The sequence below is a fragment of the Calliphora vicina genome, chromosome 1 (genome assembly GCF_958450345.1).
Source record: "Calliphora vicina chromosome 1, idCalVici1.1, whole genome shotgun sequence".
NCBI lineage: Eukaryota > Metazoa > Arthropoda > Insecta > Diptera > Calliphoridae > Calliphora > Calliphora vicina.
Genome location: NC_088780.1, coordinates 95,001,607 through 95,027,841, shown reverse-complemented (window position 1 = coordinate 95,027,841; position 26,235 = coordinate 95,001,607). Strand labels below are relative to the sequence as shown.

Below are 26,235 nucleotides of genomic sequence, written 5' to 3'. Positions count from 1 at the left end.
TTCATGTTTCTCTATATTGAAAATTAAAAAAAAGTGAAAAACAAGTAAATAAACAAACTGAAATAAATATATACTAGTCACAACTGCCTTCGCTGAAGAACGACTAACACAATAACAGACATGAATCTGTTATATTTTTTTGAATTTTCCTTTAACTAATAAAAGGTAAAATATATATTTTTTTCTTTGTAAACAATAGTTTTGCCACAACTGCTACTACACAATAACCAGTAGTGGCTGGCTGTTGCCACAACTGCCACATGAACACACTGAATAAATAAAAAAGTGGCATGACAATTTTTAATATTTTACAAACATTACAACAATGAACGGTACAATAACCGGAAAAAGTGCAACTGATTTGTCGGTTTTAATATTGTTAAATACAAAAAAACAAACAAAAAATCCAAATTACTATATTTTGCTTTTAAAATTTGTAATCATTGCTTGTACATTGTATTTTATTGAAAATTTATTATTAAAACTTAACAAACCATAAATTAAATATGTAATTGTGAACAAATTAAAAAAACAAAAAAAAAAAATTCTCTGTCAGATGTGGGGTTCGAACCCACGCTCCCTCTCGGGAACCAGAGCTTAAATCTGGCGCCTTAGACCGCTCGGCCAATCTGACTTGTGTGTGATGATTGTCAAAAGCTTTTTATAAACATTTGTCATTATATGTTTTTCGCACAACTAGAATGATCTAAAAATAGAATTTTTATTATTTGTTGATTTAAATGAGAGAGAGAAAGAAATTTGTGCTTGTTGTTATGTTTGCTCAATGATGATTTATTAAATAAAAAAATAATAAAAAAAAAATAAATTTTATTTTAATTGTTGCTACATCTACTTTTTTTTGCAAATTAAATAAAATTATTATAAATTGTATTAACGGGTTGCCTAGTAATAGAAATTGTTGATGAAAGTGGGGAGATTGTGTTTATAATTTAAAAATGAAGGATATAAAATACTGCACAATGGCACCGTTTGCAAAAAAATTAGGTAATATTTGTAGAATACTTAGCATATCATCAATGCAGAAGTTAAATTTTTTCGTTGTGAAGGTATAAAATATAAGATTTTTATGAAATTTAATTGATATTTTTTTAATCGAAATTCAACGTTTCAACTCTGAAGAGGTCAAAGGTCATATATTTAAATATTTGTGATTTTTCATGGAAATACAAAAAAAAACAAGTAGAAAGTATTGTCGGTCAAGCCCGACCATATAATACCCTACACTAATTAAAATAGCAAAAAACATTTCTCTTTTAAAATTTCAATAATTTATATTTTTGAGTGATTTTTGGAAGTGGGCCTTATATGGGAGCTATGACCAATTATGGATCGATCACCATAAAATTAGGTCGTGTGATTTATGTCTATATGAAAGTTAACTATGTTGAATTTTGTGTGTATACCTACATTTTTAAGCGATTTATGCACGTTAAAGTGATTTTCGGAATAGGGTCTATATGGGAGCTATGAATAATTATGGACCGATCGTAACCAAATTTGGTGACATGAATTTTGTATTTATAAATTGTTTTTGGAGAGAAATTTGTGTAGATACATTTATAAATTAAACATTTATGAGCCATAAAGTCCAATTTCGAAAGGACATTTGTATGGGGCCTAGGTGAAATAATGGACCGATTTCAGCCAGTTTCAATAGGCTTGGTCCTTGGACGAATTATATTTACCAAATTTGATCGAAATATCTTCAAAATTGCGACCTGTACTCTGCGCACATGGACCGTCATCGTTTATTCGACTCAGAATATTAGACTAATATTTTTGGGCGTTACAAACATCTGCACAAACGCATAATACTCTCCCCACTATGATGGTGTAGGGTATAAATATTTGTATTCTTTGTCAGATTATATGGAACTTGATAAAAATATTTCATGGCATCTAAATATGTTTGTCCAAATATGCCCAAATTCCCTCAGAGAATTGTTAAATTTTCAAAAAAAAAATTAAAAATCTCACAAATACAACTCAGAATAATGGTTTATAGGGTCTGATAGAGTGGTCTATTGGCTTCATTTTCCATATGGTCTTTATCAGTGGCAAAGAAGTGTTTGTTCAAAAGCCCTCAGAGAATTGATGAATTTCTCAAAAGTTAAATTTTCAAAAAAAAAATTAAAAATCTCACAAATACAACTCAGAATAATGGTTTATAGGGTCTGATAGAGTGGTCTATTGCCTTCATTTTCCATATTGTATATATGAGTGACAAGTAGAGTTTGTCCAAATATGCCCAAAATCCCTCAAAGAATCGATGAATTTCTTAAAGTTAAATTTTCCAAAAAATTTTCCATAAATACAATTCAGAAAAATGGGTTTAGGATCTGGTCCATTTGCTTCATTGTCCATATGGTCTATATGAGTGACAAAGAATCATTTGTCCAAATATGCCCAAAATCTCTCAGAGAATCGATGAATTTCTCAAAGTTAAATTTTCAAAATCTCACAATTCAGAAAAATGGGTTTAATGTCTGATAGAGTGGTACATTGGCTTCATTGCCCATATGGTCCTTATCTGTGACAAGAAGCATTTGTCCAAATATGCCCAAAATCCCTCAGAGAATCGATGAATTTCTCAAAGTTAAATTTTCCAAAAAATTTTAAAAATCTAACAAATACAATTCAGAAAAATGGGTTATAGTGTCTGATAGAGTGGTCCATTGGCTTCATTGCCCATATGGTCCTTATCTGTGACAAAGAAGCATTTGTTCAAATATGCCCAAAATCCCTCAGAGAATCGATGCAAATTTTAAAAATCTGACAAATACAATTCATAAAAATGGGTTATAGTGTCTGATAGAGTGGTCCATTAGCTTCATTATCCATATAGTCTTTATGAGTGACACAGAAGCATTTGTCCAAATATACCCAAAATCCCTCAGAGAATTGATGAATTTCTCAAAGTTAAATTTTCCAAAAAAATTTAAAAATCTCACAAATTCAACTCAGAATAATGGTTTATAGGCTCTGATAGAGTGGTCTATTGCCTTCATTTTCCAAATGGTTTTTATCAGTGACAAGAAGTGTTTGTCCAAAATCCCTCAGAGAATCGATGAATTTCTCAAAGTTAATAAATTTCTCAATAATGAACTGAGTTTTAATAGGCTTCGTCTTTGGGCCGAAGATGCATGTGCCAAATCTTATTGAAATACTTTGCGCACAAGTTTACTTGGACAGCCAGCCAGACGGACGGACATTGTTAAATCGACTCAGAAAGTGATTCTGATCTTCATTCTTTAAGGTTAGACTATTATGTTTGGGTGTTACAAACATCAGCATAAACCCTCCCCACCATAGTGGTGCAGGGTATAAATAGTGAAATTGTTTGTGAAATTTCTTATGTGAGACCTAATTTCGGATGACTTTGTTATAAGCTGAATATTTTTGGAGCAGTTTATTGCTACATCAAGTAAGCACTACTTTTTTAGGTCGTTATATAGTGAAATGCAGTTTTTATATTGATATCACTGCTATTGTAAATTATAAATAAAAATTTTCCAACAAATTTTGATAATACATTTGTTTAATATTTTATTTTATTCTTTTCTTTCAGATTAAATCATAAATAATATTGTTGCTCTGAAGATTTTCCAATTAAAGATGTAAGTACAATTTAAAAGGAAATTTTAAAAATTTTAAAATGTGTACAAAAGATGAATACAGAAATATTGGAATTACTTTATTCGTGACTAATACATAACGGGCTTATACACTTGCATGATTTAATTTCTCAACCAAAATCACATTTTTAATAATGTTTATAAACATATTGGCATACATTTGAATCCCTCCTAAGCTTTTAACCTTGCCCACAAAAAATTGTTTATATTTTCCATATTTTTCCGTATTTTATTTTCCTGTTTTTCCCCCTAATATTTTGTGTGCATTTAACCTTTCCACATAAATGCTTACATATTTGTTTAATATTTTACATTTTACACCTCTTTTACAATTACAGAGAATGTTTACAAAGCGGCAAAATCCAGCCCTTATTCATTGTAAACGTACAGCTTTTTATACCGGAAGTTGTTTTGCTTTAATTTACTTTATGAATAGACTTTTGTGGCGTAAAGGTACTTTTTCTACAAAACGAAGTACTATTACAAAATAAAAAAAAAACAAATAGAAAAGGAGTCGCTTTGTAAAAAAAGATTTCCTTTTGTTCTATTTTAAATAGGGAATTTTTTTTATTATTTTTTACTGCAACTAGATGATGGTTTTTCTTTGTTTGCAACGAATTGGAGCAGAAATTTTGTAATTTCCATCCACAGTCAATTATTAGGCTTTGTGTGTGAGATGAACGTAGACTGTAACTAAAGAGTAGAAATATGCTGGTACTTATTGTTTGACATACAAACACCAACTTACTTTGAAATTTTTATACAAAAAAAAAAGTATGTTTGTCTCAAACCCAGACTTTGTACATTAATTTATTTGTTATATTACATATTTGAAAAAGGGCTACGATATAGAAACAAATAAATGAAACGTCTGTTTTTAAAGTAAGTAAAATACATGCATATGAAGTCAGGTGTTGATTTTTAGAGACAAATTCTAAAGTTTCCTTTACTGTACAGGATCTGAGTGTAACAAATATAGCACTTTCAGGCAGTGTTTCTGTTCATCGTCGTATTCAGACTTTTTTTTTACTTTCAACTCAGATTAGAACTCAAATAATGTAAAGTTAGCTTTAGGAATTATTAAGTATTAAAAAAAATGGAAAATAAATTTTGTCAGGTGTGGGGTTCGAACCCACGCTCCCTCTCGGGAACCAGAGCTTAAATCTGGCGCCTTAGACCGCTCGGCCAACCTGACTTACGGTAAATTTCGCTTGCATAAATAATACAAGAAAGAGAATTTTATAAATTTCGACGATTAAGAGAGATAACGCACAAGCAATAAGAGCCTGATAATTTTGTTATAGAATCATAAAAAAAAAACGGATAAAATACAATATTTTTGGTGAAATTTATCGGTTTTACTAGCAAACAAATGGAGAAATTCCAAATTTAATAAATATTGTTATAAAATATGTGCCCTTCACCATGAATGGTAATGTTTGTTTTTAAGTTTTTCAAGCAAAAAGCTTAAAAACAATCCATTTTTTTGATAACCGCGCTTAAATGTTCATATTTTGCTCTTCGACTATAATTTCTTTAAAGAAACTAATGCTTTTGAGTTTTTTTTACCCTAAACCAGACAAAAAAACAATTTGTGTCAGGAATTTTTTTTCAGCCTATTTTTCCGTTTTTTTGACATTTTATTTAATTTTTTCTTTATATTTAAAATTGCCCTGGTTATAAATAAGTTTGTCATTCCGTTTTTAATTTCCGTTTTTCTTTATTTTTCATTTGTATATAAATTGTGTAAAAAATGAAGAAATTAAAGTCCTAAACCTAACATTTTTTATATAAAAAAGGAAAAGAAGACAAATTTTAAATAAATTTTAATTTCCTTACTCTGTTATATAACATAAATTTCACCCAAGAGTTCTGAAAAGACACAAAAGTTTTTAACATTAGCTCAATTTGGGTAAAATAAATTGCCGTAATGTTTCTGGTTTTATTAATTTTAGTATATTTAGAAGTCCTGCAAGTAACTCTTTGTATAAACGATTTCAGTTTTTAATTAATATTACGAGTATCTTATCGGCAATTCAACAACAATTTTTATACCCTTCAACTTCGTGAGAAGGGTATACATACATATATAAGTTTGTTATTCCGTTTGTAATTTCCACAATATAATTTTCCGACCCTATAAAGTATATATATTTTGGATCCTTATAGATAGCGGAGTCGATTACGCCATGCCCGTCTGATATCACAGACCCCAGATATCTTCGGGATCCAAATCTTCAATAATTCTGTCAGACATGCTTTCGAGAAGTTTCCTATTTAAAATCATCAAAATCGATCCACAAATGGCTGAGATATGAGGAAAAAACCAGGACAACCTCGATTTTTGCCTATAACTGGATTACTAAGTCATTTATATAGACAATATGGATATCTAATGATAGATATTTCAAAGACCTTTGCAACAACGTATGTATATAATACCATAGTAAATTAAACCTACAATGGGTCAAAATCGGATCAAAAAATTAAAATAACAATTCGAAAAAATTTTTTTGCCAAAAAATTAATTTCAAAAAAAAAATGTTAACCTAAAAATATTTAAAATTTGTATTTTGAAGTATAATTTGTGAAGGGTATATAAGATTCGGCACAGCCGAATATAGCTTTCTTACTTGTTTAATTTAAATTAACAAACTAACTATTTATTACACTAAAATATTATATAAAGTCGACTTTTCGTTAATTGTCGAAATTCAAAACAAATATTTATTTACAAAAAAATTAATAAAACAAAAATAAACTTTTTTGTCAGGTGTGGGGTTCGAACCCACGCTCCCTCTCGGGAACCAGAGCTTAAATCTGGCGCCTTAGACCGCTCGGCCAACCTGACATGTTATTGCTGGTTTGACAATTGCTTGTCTTGTACATACATTTTCAAATATTAAGGAAGTTCACAAAATGTTGTATGTGATAAAGTCATGACATAGTCATATTTGAAAATTTGCATAATTTTCAGTTTTACACAATTTTTGGATTCAAACATTCTGCTATTAGGTCATATTGTCATAATGTCCTAATATATTATGATAGTTTAATCAAATTTTTTGTTGTGTTACAAACAAAAAAGTTCTAAACTAATAAGACTAATAAGAATTATATACATATGTTTATTGTTTTGTCATAAAATGTCTAAAGCACAACAACAATATGTTTAAACTATCATAATATATTAGGATATTATGACAATATGACTTAATAACATACCGTTTGAATCCCCCAAATATTTTCGTGTTTAATAAATATTTTAATAATAAAAATCTCTGAAATAAAATGCTTTTTAGTACGAGATTTTAATTTGTTACGAACATTTTAAATATTTTGTAAAATAGATTTATATTTAATTTTTTTTTAAATCTAAATTTCTAAATACTTAAAATTATTTTTTTAATAATTCAAATTAAATTATTCTAAAAAACTAAATTTAAACAAAAAATAAAATTGTTTGTCAGATGTGGGGTTCGAACCCACGCTCCCTCTCGGGAACCAGAGCTTAAATCTGGCGCCTTAGACCGCTCGGCCAATCTGACCTGTAAGAATCTTCCGTAAATAATACGACTTATAAAGTAACCTCCATAAGAATAAAGAATTAAGCGCTATTTTATTTAATAAATATATTTCAATGAAACATTTTATTCAATTAAATTTGTATAAAAATTTGGATTAGCTGAAATGTTCTACTGAGTATTTTAAGTTTGAGATATATTACCAGAGTCTTTTAATTCCCAATGATTGCAAAGTAAAGAATCCTTACCACATATGGACAGGGAACAAGAGGAATGCTATTCAAATTCATTCCTTATAATAGTCAACCCTTTTCACCCAATATTGCATTCCTTCAAAGATCGTGCAATTTTGTTACAAAACAAATTTGGTTGTTAAAAAAATAGGAAACATTTAAAAAAAATTATCATTGTCAGGTGTGGGGTTCGAACCCACGCTCCCTCTCGGGAACCAGAGCTTAAATCTGGCGCCTTAGACCGCTCGGCCAACCTGACTATATTCACTGTGATGCATATATTTCATTTCTAATACGGATTCGAAAAATTATTTATAGATCTGCCGGAATTTGTCCTTTTCAAGGATGTGCAAAATTTGTTTGAATTTAAAATAATTGCACATTTATTTTAAATGCTGTAGAAATCATTGATTTAGTAGAAATTATCCTTTTAGCAGTCCGATTTTTTAGTGAATGAGAAAATCCTCAGGATGTCTTTATAAATCCGAAGAGTGTTATCAAAAAGTTGACATTAATTTCTTGTCAGGTGTGGGGTTCGAACCCACGCTCCCTCTCGGGAACCAGAGCTTAAATCTGGCGCCTTAGACCGCTCGGCCAACCTGACTATATTCATTGCGGTGCACATTTTACATTTCTATCATGAATTCAAAAAGTTATTTATAGAACTATCGGAATTTGGTAATTTTTCTTTAAAGGATGTGCTGTACAGGATGTTTTTTTTAAATTAAATATAAATTTTCAATATATTTTTACAAAGCTGCTGAGAAACATTATGAATTGACATATTTCTTTATTAAAATAACTTGTATAAGTCCAGGATATATTTTATAAATGCTGTCGGTGTTATAAAAAGTTTATATTGAATTTCTGTCAGGTGTGGGGTTCGAATCCACGCTATTATATACATGTTACATTACATAATAAATGTCCTTCTTAATATACATACTTTCTTTTTGTAATTAATATATTTCAATAATTAGCTAATTTTATTATAAATTATTTTAAAAAATTACCAATTAAATTTGTCAGATGTGGGGTTCGAACCCACGCTCCCTCTCGGGAACCAGAGCTTAAATCTGGCGCCTTAGACCGCTCGGCCAATCTGACCTTGTGCAACAATAAACTAAAACTGAAATAACAATACTATTTACCTTGGTAAAAGTATTGAATTTATGTAATTTTCTTAATAAAAGAAAATTTATTAAAATATTTATATAATTAAGCCACGCTTTCACTTTAAGAATTATACTTTAAATAAAAAATAATTTAGAAAATAAATGTTTGTCAGGTGTGGGGTTCGAACCCACGCTCCCTCTCGGGAACCAGAGCTTAAATCTGGCGCCTTAGACCGCTCGGCCAACCTGACTTGTTGCTGCTGTGTGTCAAAATAACTTTTTATAAATTAAAGTTGGATGGTAATAATATCTCAGTGATTATGTTACTACTTTCAAGATAAGATTGAATTTGTTAGATTGTTATTTGTTTGCAAAGATTACACATATGGATGTAGATATTTTATTGATGCCCATGAAAGAATATTACAATGTGGCGTTATTCATTTAAATATTGAATCATTATGGCTACATTATTTCTAATTGTATGTATTACAAATAGGTATGTATGCATTGAATTAAAAATGAACAGTTCATAAAATTTTACTGTTGTCAGATTCTTCCTGTTCAGGATCCCAAGTTACCCTACCCATGGGGCAAATACGGCAAAGAGATGGGACAGATTTGTTATTTGTAAAAAAAAACTAATGAAATATGTATTTTCCCAGCATAACATAATTTGATAATGTAACAAAATCTATTACTCGGTTTTTAAGTTATTCGGTGTTGGCAGATGTGCCCCTATGGCGAATGATCCCCCTTCTACTCTACTCCTCGTAAACAATTTTCCAAAGAACATTTAAAGTGGTCGGGCAGAAATGGAATACTGTTCTCTTTACGAATGAATCCAAATACAATTTAAGAGACTGAGAACATTTGTAAGGTGGCCGAAGGGAAAGAGACTTGGGGTCCACCCAAGTACACAAACAAGTTTGGTGGTGGGAATATTATGGTGTGGGGCTGTTCTTCAGGGCAATGTATGTCCAATTCAAATCATAAAATATACTATGTCTGGAATCGGATACAGATCCATTTTCAACGATGTTATGTATCCATACACTGAGGAAAATATGCCCCTAGTTTGGTGATTCCAGCACGATCACAAAAACACACTTCTAGGATAATAACCGAGTGGTATGTATTGGCCTATGGGAAATTGTAGATCACAAAATACGGATTCAAAATCATAACAAGGGATCTTTGTCAGGTGCGGTTATTTTCTGTATATAACAAGTATTATCATCATAAGTACTGGTAAACGGTTTTATTATGAAATCTTATTATTTTTATGAAATATTTGAGAATATGAGAAAAGTATGGTTATTCAAAATAGCCTATGTTTGCTTTATAGCACGAACGAATTCTGACAAGTCAAGCGTATATAGTAGTTCGCACCAATTTCATAATTGTGCTCTACCAGCATAAGGCCACGCTTTAGGGATTCCAAATTTGAATGACGAGTAATACATATCATGCTATGTATAACATACTTAAATTTGTAATCTAAAAATTCAGATCTGAACTAACTGAAAGCCAGTCATAAGTAGCTGCATTATTTGTTTTGTGTTTAACAGCCATTGATAGCAAACTACCTGTCTGTTGGTTGAAATCAACTATCCGAAGCCCCCAAATAACTTACATACACGATTCATACATCAATATCTCCGGAATTCTTCCGGCTCGATTGTAATTTTAAAATCGAGAAAATCGGTCCACAAATGGCTGCGATATAAGGAAAAAACCAGGACAACCTCGATTTTTTACCTATTTTTATACCCTACACCACCATAGTGGGGAGGGTATAATGCGTTTGTGCAGATGTTTGTAACGCCCAAAAATATTAGTCTAACACCCACCTTAAAGTATACCGATCGACTTAGAATCACTTTCTCAGTCGATTAAACGATGTCCGTCCGTTCGTCTGGTCGGCTGGCTGGCTGTCCATGTAAACCTTGTGCGCAGAGTACAGGTCGCAATTTTGAAGATGTTTCGATGAAATTTTGGTACATATTATTTTTTCGGCTCAAGGACCAATCCTATTGAAACTGGCTGAAATCGGTCCATTATTTCACCTAGCCCCCATACACATGTCCTCCCGAAAATGGACTTTATCGGTCATAAATGGTTAATTTATATATGTATCTCCACAAATTCCGCTCCAAATAAGTTTTATATACACAAAATTCATGTCACCAAATTTTGTTACGATCGGTCAATAACTAGTCATAGCTCCCATATAGACCCGCTTCCGAAAATCACTTTAACTTGCATAAATCGCTTAAAAATATTGGTGTATTCACAAAATTCAACATAGTAAACTTTCATATAGACATAAATCACACGACCTAATTTCATGGTGATCGGTCCATAATTTGTCTTAGTTCCCATATAAGGTCCACTTCCGAAAATCAGTCACGAATATAAATTATTGAAATTTTAAAAGAAAAATGTTTTTGCTCTTTTACTTAGTGTAGGGTATTATATGGTCGGGCTTGACCGATCATACTTTCTTACTTGTTTTTACCTATATCTGATTACTAAGTCATTAATATAGACAATATGGATATCTAATGGTAGATATTTCAAAAACCTTTGCAATGACGTATATAAGACCATAGAAAGTTGGACCTACAATAGTTCAAAATCGGAAAAAATATATTTTAACCCGAATTTTTTTTTTCGCTAAATATTTTCCAAAAAATTAAAAAAACAACTTTGGCCGAATATAGCTCTCTTACTTGTTTTAATTCAAATTATTTGAATAACTTCAACAGAACATTAATTTCTTTCAATGAATTGCTAGAATAATCTTTATTTGAAACACAACCCTGATATAGCTGTACTTGAAGATTTCTGCCCCAAACTAGCGATATGTTACCAACACTCTGTTGTGTTGATTAAACCAATTTATAGTTCAACATCCATGGGGCATGCGCTGTACACAAATCTTGCTCTCAGTATTTAAATATCGTAAACGATATTAAATTCTCGTCTCATCTTAGTTCATAACAACAAAACAATAATAAAAACAAACACATACAAACTACCCCAATATAAAAATCCTTAAACACTGGGTTTTACGAAAAAAACATCGCCATCAATGCATCTCATCTAATCAGTGCAATTCGTGACGTCCAACAAGAAACAAGCGGCAAATAGAGTTCACTCAAACGCTAAATGTTTTAAACTTTGACTTGATTCAAACAAACAATAACGCACAAAATGAACTGAGAAGAGAGGAAGAAGTGCTGGAAAAATAATGGGTTGTTTTTAAGTCGGTTACTAGGTGAAACGAAAAGGAAACATTGCCAAATTACCAACGAAAAAAGAAAAACTGTAATAAAAAAAAGGAATACACCCAGTAACACAGTTTATCTGTATCTGCATTTAAACTTAATTTTGAAATTACATACTTGAATTCGCAACAAACAGACAATTTCCAACAAACTGAATGAATGAATGTTTATTTGTTTATTTAATTATATTCGCGTTTTGTTCATTATTATTGTAGTGTTGCTGGTGAATTTGGAGTAAAACTGCAAAGAAAGAAATGTGGGTCACCATAATTACTTAGTTTCAGTTTCGGTTTTTTGTTAATGATAATAATAAAGATTGAAAAATAAAATGTGCAAAATACCAACAAAAAATAAAGAAACACATAAATAATAGATAAATAAAAAATAAAAAAGTGTAAATTAAGTAACAACATCTTAATACTTAACTGCTGCCACACAAACCGAAAACAACAAATAAGTTCTCTACGCTTTAGAGCCGAATAGTAAAGTGAAGTGGTTGGATGAATTTCTAGATAGATTTATTACGTTTTAAATAAACATATGCTGGAAACAGCTTACAAACTCCTAATACACTTACAAAACAACTTTTCCTTAAAAAAAATTATAAAACAAAACATAAATTACGGGAAAGTGTATTGCAAGTAAAAGAAAAAGTGAAATATTTTGTTTAAAATTTAACAAAATTATCTCAACTTCTCCAGTCATATGGAAAATTTCAGAAATATCTCTCAAAATATACAAAAAAAAATTGTATTTATCTAAATAAACTATTCAATTGAAAATATAAAACATCAAATTCAACAAACACCCTCCTCCCTCACCCCCCGGAGATTGTTGTTTTCATTTCTTTGGTTAAACAACCCTCATGTTGTTTTTGTTGTTGTAAATGCATTATTGATTTTTTTTCTTCGAGTGTTTCCGTGTTTGTTTGTCAGTGCGTACGTACGTAGTTTCATCATTAAAATACGTCATTTGTTAATTTGTCTTCTCCACACTTCCACAATATTTAAGTAGATGAATGGTATTTAGTTTAAATTTAATCTTATAAATTTAATTAATCTAAAACGTACAACAAAATAACAACAACGAGGTCTTCAAAATGGATTTTTATACAAATAAATCGAAACAAGTTGACGGTAAGTTCATTGACCTCTTCAATATTCAACATTTTATTAAACATATTGTTTATTTTAATTTGTGGGGATAGTTAGAATGAGAAATTACATAAATATATCGTGAAAAAAATTAAAATTTCTTATTAGAATTAATGGCATTGTTCTTTATCCAATTGAGTTGGATTCTGAAATATCTAATTGCATCTAAAATAAAGTTTCAAGGATTTTTGGAAAATAGTGTTATGTAGCACAACAAACTAGTTGAAAAGTTTACTTAGCTGACCTTAAATTATATCCACCACCAAAAAGATGAGGTTATATTGAATTTGTAAATACATTTGCAACACATCGAAATATTCATCTCAGACATAAAAACGTATATATATTCGGGGTCCTTATAAAAAAATTCTAAGACGATCTAGCATGTCTGTCTGTTTAAGGCCTACATGAAAGGACTTAGGGGGATGAAATTTTCTGCAAAAATATTTGGTTTAAAAATGAGCAAAATCGGTCAAGTAGAACCAGAGTTATGGACCAAAATGTAAGACAACATCCAAAAAAAGTTGATATTTTTCAAAACATTTTTTAAATTTTAAAACAACCCCTTTTGAAAGAAAGAATCTTAGGCCCCATACAATTTTTTCCCGGAATATGGCTCTATAGTAGTATCCATACAAAATTTAACAAAACTAAGTTCCATGCCAAAATATATCAAAAAAAACGATATTTTATTTGGATCGGCTCATATTTGACTATAGCGGCCATATAAAGTCCACTTCAGAAAATCACTCAAAAATACGCATAAATCTCTTATCAGGTTCAAATTCAACATAAAAAATTCTCATATATGTATACAAATTACAAACGGAAATTACAAACGGAATGACAAACTTATATATACCCTTGCCACTCATGGTGAAGGGTATAAAAATTCTCATATATGTATATAAAATAAGAAAGTATGGTCGGTCGGTCACTACACTAAGTAAATGTGCAAAAACATTTTTCTTTTAAAATTTCAATAATTTATATTCGTGAGTGATTTTCGGAAGAGGGCCTTATATGGGAGCTGTGAACAATTATGGACCGATCACTATGAAATTAGGTCAATTTTGTGTGTATACCAACATTTTTAAGAGATTTGTGCACGTTAAAGTGATTTTCGGAAACGGGTCTATATGGGAGCTATAACTAATTATGGACCAATCATGGTGACATGAATTTCGTATACAATATTTTAAGCGAAATTTGTGTAGATACTTAAATAAATTAAACATTTATGAACGATGAAGTCCAATTTCGTTAGGACATTTGTATTGGGACTAGGTGAAATAATGGACCGATTTCAGCCAATTTCAATAGGCTTAGTCCTTGTACTTTGCGCACAAGGACAGACAACCAGCCAGACAGATGGACGGACATCGTTTAATCGACTAAGAAAGTGATTATAAGTCGATCGGTATACTTTAAGGGGGTGTTAGACAAATATTTTTGGGCGTTACAAACATCTGGTGGTGTAGGGTATAAAAAGCTCCCATATATGAACTATTTTCGAAAAACACATTAACCTACATAAATGTCTTACAAATGTTGATATCGAACTTCTCAAAGAAGAAGTGTTATCGAGTTTAAGTTTTGGATTTTGACCTCATGGGCCCACCAGTGGCGTGGCCAGGTGGCCACTACTCTTCGAACACTAAAAAAAACCTATCAATTATCTTTTATAGCTTATGAGAAATTCACATTTGAAAAAAATATTTTTTTACCCACCCTATTCCAGTTTTTATACCCTTCACCTTCGTGAGAAGGGTATATATAAGTTTGTCATTCCGTTTGTAATTTCCACAATCTAATTTTCCTACCCTATAAAGTATATATACTCTGGATCCTTATAGATAGCGGAGTCAATTAAGCAATGTCCGTCTGCCTGTCTGTCTGTTGAAATCAACTTTCCAAAGCCCCCAATAATAAGTTACATACTCGATTCATACATCAATATCTCCGGAATTCTTCCGACTCGGTTGCTATTTAAAATCGAGAAAATCGGTCCACAAATGACTGAGATATAAGGAAAAACCAGGACAACCTCGATTTTTGACCTATATCTGGATTACTAAGTCATTAATATAGATAATATGGATATCTAATGATAGATATTTCAAAGACCTTTGCAACGACGTAAGACCATAGTAAGTTGGACCTACAATGGGTCAAAATCGGAACAAATATTTTTTGAACCGAATTTTTTTTTCACCAAAAGTTTTTTTTTCGCTAAATATTAAAAAAAATCCAAAAAAATTTTTTGGAAATATTTTAAAATTTTAAAAATTTTAAAAAAGCAATTCGAATTTTTTTTTTCCAAAAAATGAAGAAAACAACTTTGGAAAAAAAATATGGTTTACCTAAAAATATTTAAAATTTTTATTTTAAAGTATAAATTGGTGAAGGGTATATAAGATTCGGCACAACCGAATATATCTCTCTTACACGTTTGATAACAGCTGGTCAAATATTTTCTACATTTTTCTTTTATTGGATTAACAACAAATCTACATGTCAAACAAAAAAAAAATTTTAAAAATCGGGACTGACTTCAAAGATATGGATTTGAATTTAAAAATTTAAAAAAGCGATTTTAAAATTGTTGATAACAACGGGACCAGGTCTATCCAAAAGAACCTATTTTTCATGTAAAATTCAACTTTAGGTCAAAAAATTCTCAAATCGCATAACCGATATCAAAATATATTGTTACGTTTTAAACTTTTCAAAACGTTGGTTTATTTCCTTTAAATAAACCGGATACTTTTGATTGCAAATAAAAGCCGTTTAGTAGTTTAAAAATTGTAACAACTCTTTATTTATTTAAAATGTACAACAACATAATTAAATAGTCATCACGTGTATAAAAAACGTTTATAAATTCGCAGAAATACAGACACACTTTATAATGTACACGAATTCACTTGAAAAATACAGCACACTTTAAGGAACTCAGTTGATGTTTATTCGAATAGCGTCTCTGATAAACTCACTAACTACTGCAACATGTGCCACTATTTATAACACTGCCATCTGCACTCTAGATTGTTCTTTAACTGTCAAAGCTCGTATTTTCGAAGCCTAGAGCATACGCCATCTCTGGTGATTTTTCTACAATGTTCTTTAAGTGTCAAAGCGAGCAAACATTCAGCGTTGCCATACTTACGATCAATGATCAACTCAAAACTTTTATTTAATGTTAATAATGCCCGCAGATATGTTACAGTTTGAGATGCACTGCTTTCAAATAGCATTATGCAACTTTAAATCAGCCGTTAAAATCGTTATATTTGAATTCAAGTACAATTTCGTAACAATATTAACCCATTTTAGTTGGCCAAATATGATCTTAATTATTTTGTAAAGGATACTGATAACCCCGCCCCTGATTTGGATATTATAACCAAAAAACTATAAAAAAAACATTTTAGGGATTTTTCAAAACTTTTTTGGGAATTGTGGGATTCCCTTAACAATTCGCAGAGAATATACCTAACATATGATACTATATATATGGGGCATTTCATGTCAAGTGAACCAACTTTTGAAATCGATGTCTTCCGATCGGGATGAAATTTGCACCAAGGTTAGCTCTATTGGATAGTAACTCAGACACAATTTTTCAACAACATCGGTCGAGAACTCTCTGAGTTATAGGGGGTAAAATTTTGACAATTTGGTCAAACAGGGGTTTTTTCTTATCCATGTAACTTATTACCTATTGTTCTTAGCAAAATGTGTCCCAAATAGTATAGATAGCTATTTCTTCGATCTTTCGAAAAAAAATATTTAAAAAAAAAATAAAAAATTTTTAATATTTTTTTTCCGAAATCAAAAACTTTTTTGACTTTTTTTTAAAATGCGTCCTATTTGCAAAAAAAAGTCAAAAATTGTAAGTCTTGAGTTAAAAAATATTTATTTTGATAGATATCCCACTCGCATCCCACTAAGCGACCAAAAGGGTCTTCAAGGATAATATCTAAGCTTTTGTTTGACCTAAAAAAAAGATTAAAAAAGGGTCCATTTTGAAAAAAAAAGTCAACAAAGTTTTTGATTTTGCAAAAAAAGTCAAAAATTTTATGTTTTGAGTTACAAAATATTTATTTTGATAGATATCCCACTAAGCGACCAAGTAGGTGTTCAAGGAAAATATCTAAACTTTATTTTAAGAAAAAAAAAAAAAAAAGGACGCATTTTAAAAAAAAGTCAAAAAAGTTTTTGATTTCGGAAAAAAAATATTAAAAATTTTTTATTTTTTTTTTTAAATATTTTTTTTCGAAAGATCGAAGAAATAGCTATCTATACTATTTGGGACACATTTTGCTAAGAACAATAGGTAATAAGTTACATGGATAAGAAAAAACCCCTGTTTGACCAAATTGTCAAAATTTTACCCCCTATAACTCAGAGAGTTCTCGACCGATGTTGTTGAAAAATTGTGTCTGAGTTACTATCCAATAGAGCTAACCTTGGTGCAAATTTCATCCCGATCGGAAGACATCGATTTCAAAAGTTGGTTCACTTGACATGAAATGCCCCATATGTATACAATTGAAAAGAAATCACGATATGGTGTTGGCCGATCGTTGATTGAAAGTGCGAAAGATTGTGGAAGCCATAGGCCATCTCACATGGTTTAAATTTTGAATGATGGCTGCCTTGTTTGCTCACAATCGGGTGCACAAATGTTTCCAAACCTGAAGAAATGTCTCGGCGTAAAGAGATTTGACTAAAACGATGAAATCTCATCGTAGTAGTCGACAAATTTTATTTTTTGAAAGGGTTACAATAATTGCAGATACGTTGGACAAAGTGCATAGAGCTCAAAGGAGACTATATTGAAAAATAAAATAATTTTATATCCAGAAACTTATGTTTCATTCAAAAAGGCAACGACTTTTTGACTATAATAGTAGGTATACAAGATTCTGCTCAGCCGAATATAACTCTTATTTGTTGTCTTTCGGTTTGTCCCATAGAGCTTTTGCTTATCTAGTTCTATGTTTCCTCATTAAGTTCTTCTTGACATATCTGCTCACTCTAGAAATATATTTCGGTATATACTTTTAATTGAATTTGTTTTAATAGCTTAAATTTATTTTTGAATTTATAACAGCGAAGCCAATTGATTTTATAAACTCCGATTTGTCATATTTCTTTTCATCCACGCACGTCTTATTTGTTTTTCTTGAAATCATGTTGAAAGTTTTTTAAGCAACTCTGTATGGTGTCTTCGCTTTCTTGCCTATGATGCCTTAGCTAAATGTCTTTGATAATAAAATGTGATCAATGAAATTGTATGTATACAATTTAATTATTATACCCTTCACCTTCGTGAGAAGGTTATATATAAGTTTGTCATTCCGTTTGTAATTTCTACATTTTTCATTTCCGACCCTATAAAGTATATATATTCTGGATCCTTGTAGATAGCGGAGTCGATTAAGCCATGTCCGTCTGTCTGTCTGTCTGTCTGTCTGTCTGTCTGTCTGTCTGTCTGTCTGTCTGTCTGTCTGTCTGTCTGTCTGTCTGTCTGTCTGTCTGTCTGTCTGTCTGTCTGTCTGTCTGTCTGTCTGTCTGTCTGTCTGTCTGTCTGTCTGTCTGTCTGTCTGTCTGTCTGTCTGTCTGTCTGTCTGTCTGTCTGTCTGTCTGTCTGTCTGTCTGTCTGTCTGTCTGTCTGTCTGTCTGTCTGTCTGTCTGTCTGTCTGTCTGTCTGTCTGTCTGTCTGTCTGTCTGTCTGTCTGTCTGTCTGTCTGTCTGTCTGTCTGTCTGTCTGTCTGTCTGTCTGTCTGTCTGTCTGTCTGTCTGTCTGTCTGTCTGTCTGTCTGTCTGTCTGTCTGTCTGTATGTCTGTCTGTCTGTCTGTCTGTTGAAATCAGTTTTCTGAAGACCCCAGATATCTTCGGGATCCAAATCTTCAATAATTCTGTCAGACATGCTTTCGAGAATTTTGCTATTTAAAATCAGCAAAATCGGTCCACAAATGGCTGAGATATGAGGAAAAAACCAAGACAACCTCGATTTTTGACCTATTTTTTTTACCTACATCTGGATTACTAAGACATTAATATAGACAATATGGATATCTAATTATAGATATTTCAAAGACATTTGCAACGACGTATATAAGACCATAGTACGTTGGACCTACAATGGGTCAAAATCGGGAAAAAAAATTTTGAACCCGAATTTTTTTAAAAAAAAAAAAAAATTGAAAAAACAAAAAAAAAATTTTTAAATTTAAAAAAAAAAAATTTTAAAATTTAAAAAAAAAAAAATTTTAAAATTTAAAAAAAAAAATTTTTAAAATTTAAAAAAAAAATTTTTAAATTTAAAAAAAAAATTTAAAATAACAATCGAAAATTTTTTTTTCCAAAAAATTGAAAAAGCAACTTGAAAAAAAATTAAATTTTGTTTACCTAAAAATATTTAAAATTTTGAAGTATAATTTGGTGAAGGGTATATAAGATTCGGCACAGCCGAATATAGCACTTGTTTAATATATACCTTGTCACTAGTGTATTTAATTATGTATAAGTATGTTTTCTACTCACTTTGAAATTAGAGTAGTTTAATTATTTTCAATAAAAAAAACTATTTATATGACTATTTACTAAGCGACCTTCAATTATTTCCTGTTCTATTTACAAATATTTTCATTATCAACTTTAATAGACAATTAACTAATTTTATTGTCTGATAATAAATCAATAAACAAGAACCTACTTTCCTTTTTTCCACTTTTCAAAGATAAGATTTTGCTATGTTATTCAATTCATTGGCATCAATTTTGAAAAATATTTGCAATAAAAGTAGTATTATTATTAAGTACATAATAAATTAATTAATATTTAAAATACCAGTTTGTTAGAACAATTTTCTGTTCGAAGAAATCGAAGAAAGTCGTTTGAAGAGACTAAGAGCATAAATCTGTGAAATGAAACCTTTCACAGAAGGTCTGCACTGATCCCTTTCATAAAAATGTTTACATTTAAAACTAGTTACTATCCCCAAAGAACAAGCGATGTAACTGGTGATATTTCGTACAGAATAAGATAAGTAGAAACTAATTTAACCCTTTAACCGGCCAATTTTATTTCAAGGTAAAAAATATACCAGGTTATTGTTTGAAAAAAAAAAATAAATTCGATGGAATAAAAACAAACAAAAGACAAGTGCACGTTCTTGTTTATCACGATAAGGAAATTGTTTGTTTCATTACACTTATTTACCGTTATAACGGGAAAATAAGCAAATAAAGCAGCATTACATACATTTAACATACCCCGCCTAAAGGCAGCCTTGCCAGTTAGAGGGTTAAAATAGTTCAATGTTGGAACATAAGTTACACTTTTATATGTTTATTAAAAAATTTATGAAATTTTAAATTGAGAATTTTAATGTCTTTCCTGCACAAGTTGTTTTAATATAACCCACGGGGATCTGTCTTTCTAATTGCCAGGTTTATAAACCCTTAATTGTATTACATTTCAAATAGCTCAATTAAAATTAAATTAAAGCAGAACATCTGCACTTAAGCCCAAAACTCTTGGTATTTATTCCCAAGATCATATTTTAACACATTAAGTCCCATTCTCGCAATATCTGGTTAAATTTTTCATACATAAATGTTGTTACCCCACCAAAAAAAAAGATAACCAGACATTGAGAAAATGGGTCTAAATTGTATAAATCCCTCACGTTCAAAATTAGCAACAAAAAAAAATAGAAAACATTTTTACAGACAATTTAACAAAATCTTGATTGTTTTGCATGATGATGCATCACCATCTTCCACACATCATCTTCATCATCATCAGTAGTAGCAACTTTTTTTTTATGGAAAGAGTTAAAAAGTGAATGAAAAATTGTAGACTCTGTGGCCTAAAGCACTAGAAAAATTATTGTATACCAGTCAGTAGAGATTGCAATAAGTGTAATAATTATTCGCACACTTTAGATGATGAACATGAACATACATCCTCATATGAATTACATAAATGCTCTAAGAAATATTTCATGTGTACATACATATTTCATAATTTACATCATCCACATCATCAGTAGCTGCAGCAGCAGTTACGTCTTGGAAGAAGTTGTAAGTAACACTGTGCAAGACTTGTAGAAGTTTTATTACATGTGATACTTGTCATCATTATGAATACATACCAATTCGTACATGGTTGAAGGAAGGAAACGGTATACCAAGTATCTCACTTTGTCTGCAACAACTTATAATAATTATGAAGAATTGTTTCAAATAGGTTTTATATATTAAATTGCCTCTTAAAGACAAAATGCAATAAAGAAAATAATGTATCATTTTGATTGTGGCAAAATACATTGTTTTGTCATATAAATGAAAGTATTAATCGATTTTCTTACTAAACTCTTTCCTGTTTAGTGGTCACTTTTCTAACCACCTTTTCTAGAGTCTTTAAATAATTTTAAGTGACATCTATTGGTATTTTGCTAAACAATTAAATTTTTTTAAGTCATCATTTAATTTTTTTTAGAATAATATATTAATTTCAAAATATTGTCCCAAAATTTATGCAAGATTTTAATTAAAAAGAAACGCAGTTTTTTTTTCTTCAGGTTATTAATTTGAATTTTGTATGGAATATCACATCTGTCAAATGTCATGGCTTTGTCCATGACCATTTGAATTTCCTCCATCAATGCTTGAGTTTTTACGGGCTTGATGGCATAGACATTTGATTTCATCATAAAAATAAATCCAATGGTGTTGAGTCACACGAATTAGGGGATTAATTCTGATCACCTAAACAAGAGAGTAAACAAGCAGCAAATATGATATGCAGTAATTTGCCTTGCTGCACCGACAGTATGACATGTAGCACCGTACTTATGATACCACATGTTGTCCAAATCAACATCATCCAATATAGTAAGAAAGAATTCTGTTATAAAGATCACCAGTAACCGTCATTGCTTGATCAGCCTCACTTTTGAAGAAATATAGTCCAATGATGTCTCCAGCAATTTGTTTTTCGACAATTACTTGTGCCTGATTTGATTGAAAAAAATGTCATTACTTTGAAATATTGTTCCCTCTTTGGTGACCCTTAAAAGGTGCAAGGTGTTGGAAGAGAGAGAAACTCTATTAGAGCACCCGAAAGAAAAATTAATTCGCTTTACCAAAAGAAAATTACTTGTGGATATTGACAAGGCGTTGATAAACATTTCTTTTAATTTATGTCCTATTTTCCTAGGAATTGTATTAAGTGAGTAATTAGTAGTAGATGGGATTAAATGAGTTGTAAAATATTCCCAACATCCAACCCTTCTTTTGCATATGACTTCAATCAATTTGAAAATTCTTTAGGAGTTTAGAAACATAAATGATACTCTAAATCGGTATATTTCCACAATCTTCGCAACGGATTTTGTTTCTACATTTGTACTTAAAGATCACTTGATGTTATGAACATGAAAATTTAAGTGTATTGAACGTTTGAATAAACACATTTTCAAATGCCGAAGGAAAACAAGAATATACTTCACTTCATCTGATATCTAGAAACCCTTTAGCAGGAATATTTTTCTTTTTAAACGTGTACACCTAAATCTATTTCTTGTGTTTTGGGATATTTGACATTTTTTGATATTGTTACGTTTTAACCTTTTCAAAACGTTAGTTTATTTCCTTTAGGTTTATTTAAAGGAAATAAACTAACGTTTTGAAAAGGATACTTTTGATTGCAATTAAAAGCCGTTTAGTAGTTTGAAAATTGTAACAACTCTTTATTTATTTAAAATGTACAACAACAGAATTAAATAATCACTCAATGTTTTTTTTTTATACATGTTTATAAATTCTTAGAAATACAGACACTTTATAATGTATACGAATTCACTTGAAAAATACAGCACACTTTAACCCATTAAAAACCAAGACCATTTAAAATGCAAAATTTTTAAATTCATTTATTTATTTAAACTAAAATACGGTCAAAGAACATAGAAAATTAAAAAAAAATTTAAAAAGATTTTAGGAAACGTGTTTTTGGGGCTGTACCTGAATGGGTACAATGGCGTAAAGTGTATGCTATTTTTATAATGTGTGAACATTTTTAAAACATTACTTTTTCAACACAACGCAATATCGCATTGTTCAGACAACCATCTTATTCTGTTATGACATTCACCCCACCGTAGGGGATTTTTTATCCTTTAAGGAAATTGGTTTCCAGTAGTAGTTGCGACACCAGAAGCCAGTGTAATTTGTATATGGGTCTCACCTTGTCAGTAGCATCTAAATTAGTGTTATCAGCCAAATTAACAAAACGTTTTATTTCATTGAATCTGTTCCGTGATATAATTTCGGAAATTTTGGAGTGCGAGTATCCTCGCAGAGCACCCAATACATATCTTCTTTTGGCATAGAGCGAAATCCACTGTAAAGCAAAATTCTCAAGGATAGATTGTGTTTATTAGCTTGCGATGCATAAATGCAAGTCTGCTAAATGGTTAAAGTAATAACCTTTTCCCATTCAAGTATGAAATAATATTGAACTCATTGTCCAAAAAAAATAGTTTGAGACATTTGAACATCGCATGGTCTTATTATCCAAATAGAATTTGTTTTGCTTGATCTTGAGGGCATTATTTTCTGTCAGAACATCTCAAGTGGAACATCATCGTCGCTATCACTGTCACAAAATACTTATATTTCACCTGGTACATGCGATCTCTAACAAAGTCGTCAGCAACACCTTCATCTTCATCCATACTACAATCCGGATCTGATAAAATAATAGCTATCAAAATTGTGGTGCTCATATTTTTCCAAAAAATCTAGTTTTTAAAACATTTGCATTAAAAACTTCACGTTTTGATGGTCTGAAATTCTATTTTAGCGTAAGAAAAATCTTAAAAAAAATAATACATATCAAGCCATTGTACCCAATTGGGTACACCGATTTTCCTAATCACACAACATTGTCCCAAAATATTATTTTTCTTATACATTTTTATAAAATGTACACATAATCACTCTACTTTACAAAATTATAAAAAACTCTTGCTTTCGTAAAACTGTGTTTGCTCCCCGCAGCTCAATTGTTACTAACCTCGCTAATATTCCAAAAAATGATATAGCATTATAAAAACAGGACAAAATATAAATTAAGGGTATTATTTTTTTTAAATTTGTATGTTTGATGTTTAAAAGCACAGTGTGTTGAATGCAAAATCACAAAAAAAGTTGTCAAATTTATCTTGTTAAAAAATGTATGAGTATTTGAATATTGCCTTTTTTCTGTACTCAAGCAGGTACAATGGCTGGGAATGGGTTAAGGCACTCAGTTGATGCTTATTCAAATAGCGTCTCTGATGAAACTGATTCACGACTGCAACCTCTTCCAAAGTTTCTTGGCAAATATTTGTCGAAAAAGACGTAACCACTAAATATACTATATTTTAAACATTTAAATTCGACGTTGCGGTACTAGTTCAATGAACTAATATTGAACTCTGCAAACAAACATTTCTAAGTCATCATCGACACCTTGTAATCCTAAAGATTCAAACGTTTTTGCTCCCAAACAGTTTACTCAATATCATAATATCAATAATACTCCATATCAAATTGCAAATTTTGGTCAAATACAACTGTGGTTTCTCCAAATTCGATCGATGTTACTGACGCAAATATTGCTCTTGATCAAATTTCCAACATGGCTTCCTCTACTTTTTTCTGTATCTTATTCACTTAACTTATCAATGATTTTGATAAGTTATGTTATTGCTCCCAAACAGTTTACTCAATCACCAACTCCAAATAAAATTGCAAATTTTGGTCAAATTATACAATTGTGGTTTCCCCAAATCCGATTGGTGTTACTTCATCACCATTCTCATCCTAGAATATTGGGTCTAACACGAATGTTGCTCTTGATCAAACATCCAACATGGCTCCTCCTAATTGAATAGTGGTTTCTGCAAAACTGATTACAGTGAACTTTAAATACAAAAATTATTGAATAGATCATTTTTGTATTTAAAGTTCAACCAATAACGAAAATTGTATATTCAATTGTCAAAATTATCAAATTCAAAACTCAAAATTCTATAGAAAATATCAGAAAATTTTGTTTTTGAGCACATGAATACTTGATTTAATTATTAAATAATTGTAACCCGTTCAATATGTGATAAATGTTTGAATTGAAATATAGTTTTTTCTGTGTACTGATCCAAAAAACTAATTGAATTGTGTAATCAGGAATAATGTGCTGTAAATTGAAAATTTGATTCCGGTCTTAACTCTTTTTCCTTCAGAAGAAATAATCCTTAATGATCACAGCTGTACGGTTAAATCCAGATTATTAAAAAAAATCGCAAAATGTCAATTCCAAAATAATTAACCTTTTGAATGTTTAAATATATGATAATGATATTTTAAAAGTAAACTCGGACTGCTATATCTATAACATCCCGAATGATTTAAAAAAACATGTCTGTCTTAAACTTACAATCAGTATTATATAAATAAATTAAACTTTCACACATAATTACTTTAGAGTATTCACAATTCGTTGCACATGCTGGAATTTTCATTAATAAGGGGGAAAATATGATGGCAAAACATACATTTAAGATTCTATTCTCTTCGAACTTGCAACATAAGGAAGTCTCATAAATTCGTAATGTGGCAGAGCAATAGACAAATAATTTCTACTTTGGAAGATTCCTTTAAGTCACATAAACTTTTAGCATTTAATTATGGATGTACAAGATACTCGTCGCGTCGTCGGTTGGCAATGGAGAAGTCAAGAAACAGACATGATATACTACTTTCATTATGATGTTGTTATTGTTTTTTGTTACAAACTTAAATATTCATATACTAACTACAACTCGTACATATGTACACTGACTCGTTATAATCAGTTTTTTTATGCCATGCAACATCATCAACGCCATCATAAACGATTATTAGATATGTTTTATAATACCGCCCCAACTAATATGGAATTACTAAGCATGCTATGTTTTCAATGCAGTTATGTGACAAATACACAGCGGATATAAAATCATTAGGAGCTTTTATTTTTTAGCTGACAATGTTCTAGCTCAATTTTAATCCCTCTTAAACAAAAATTTCGAAATAAAAAATGTATTTTTCTCTCCGTAGTGCATCATAAATTCGCCTTGAACATACGAATTACAGTCGCACTGTATTCATACTTGTTGTAATGTCACTTCCTATAACTTTCCTGAGTTGAGTTGT

The 26,235-nt window shown here is 30.5% G+C and overlaps 1 protein-coding gene and 8 non-coding genes across 11 annotated transcripts in view; 1 reads left to right on the top strand and 8 right to left on the bottom strand.

The window, feature by feature from the left end:
- Positions 1 to 550: 550 nt before the first annotated feature.
- On the bottom strand, positions 551 to 634 carry TRNAL-UAA (transfer RNA leucine (anticodon UAA)). The gene has a single exon. It is a non-coding gene; the product is annotated as a tRNA-Leu (tRNA).
- A 2,967-nt stretch (positions 635 to 3,601) lies between these two features.
- jar (Myosin heavy chain 95F jaguar) overlaps positions 3,602 to 26,235 on the top strand; it is a 62,719-nt gene continuing 40,085 nt past the window's right edge. The window contains exon 1 of one of the 3 annotated variants that reach the window (XM_065515178.1): positions 3,602 to 3,638. Coding sequence is in view for 2 of the 3 variants with exons in the window: in XM_065515179.1 (XP_065371251.1) it covers positions 12,921 to 12,957 (37 nt within the window). In the remaining variant the exon portion in view is untranslated. Of the gene's footprint in view, positions 3,639 to 12,829; positions 12,958 to 26,235 lie in introns of those variants that run through there. The other 2 variants (XM_065515179.1, XM_065515176.1) reach the window with 2 other exon arrangements.
- TRNAL-UAA (transfer RNA leucine (anticodon UAA)) lies at positions 4,768 to 4,851 on the bottom strand. The gene has a single exon. It is a non-coding gene; the product is annotated as a tRNA-Leu (tRNA).
- On the bottom strand, positions 6,424 to 6,507 carry TRNAL-UAA (transfer RNA leucine (anticodon UAA)). The gene has a single exon. It is a non-coding gene; the product is annotated as a tRNA-Leu (tRNA).
- TRNAL-UAA (transfer RNA leucine (anticodon UAA)) lies at positions 7,121 to 7,204 on the bottom strand. Its single transcript has one exon. It is a non-coding gene; the product is annotated as a tRNA-Leu (tRNA).
- Positions 7,589 to 7,672, bottom strand: TRNAL-UAA (transfer RNA leucine (anticodon UAA)). Its single transcript has one exon. It is a non-coding gene; the product is annotated as a tRNA-Leu (tRNA).
- TRNAL-UAA (transfer RNA leucine (anticodon UAA)) lies at positions 7,934 to 8,017 on the bottom strand. The gene has a single exon. It is a non-coding gene; the product is annotated as a tRNA-Leu (tRNA).
- Positions 8,437 to 8,520, bottom strand: TRNAL-UAA (transfer RNA leucine (anticodon UAA)). Its single transcript has one exon. It is a non-coding gene; the product is annotated as a tRNA-Leu (tRNA).
- Positions 8,696 to 8,779, bottom strand: TRNAL-UAA (transfer RNA leucine (anticodon UAA)). The gene has a single exon. It is a non-coding gene; the product is annotated as a tRNA-Leu (tRNA).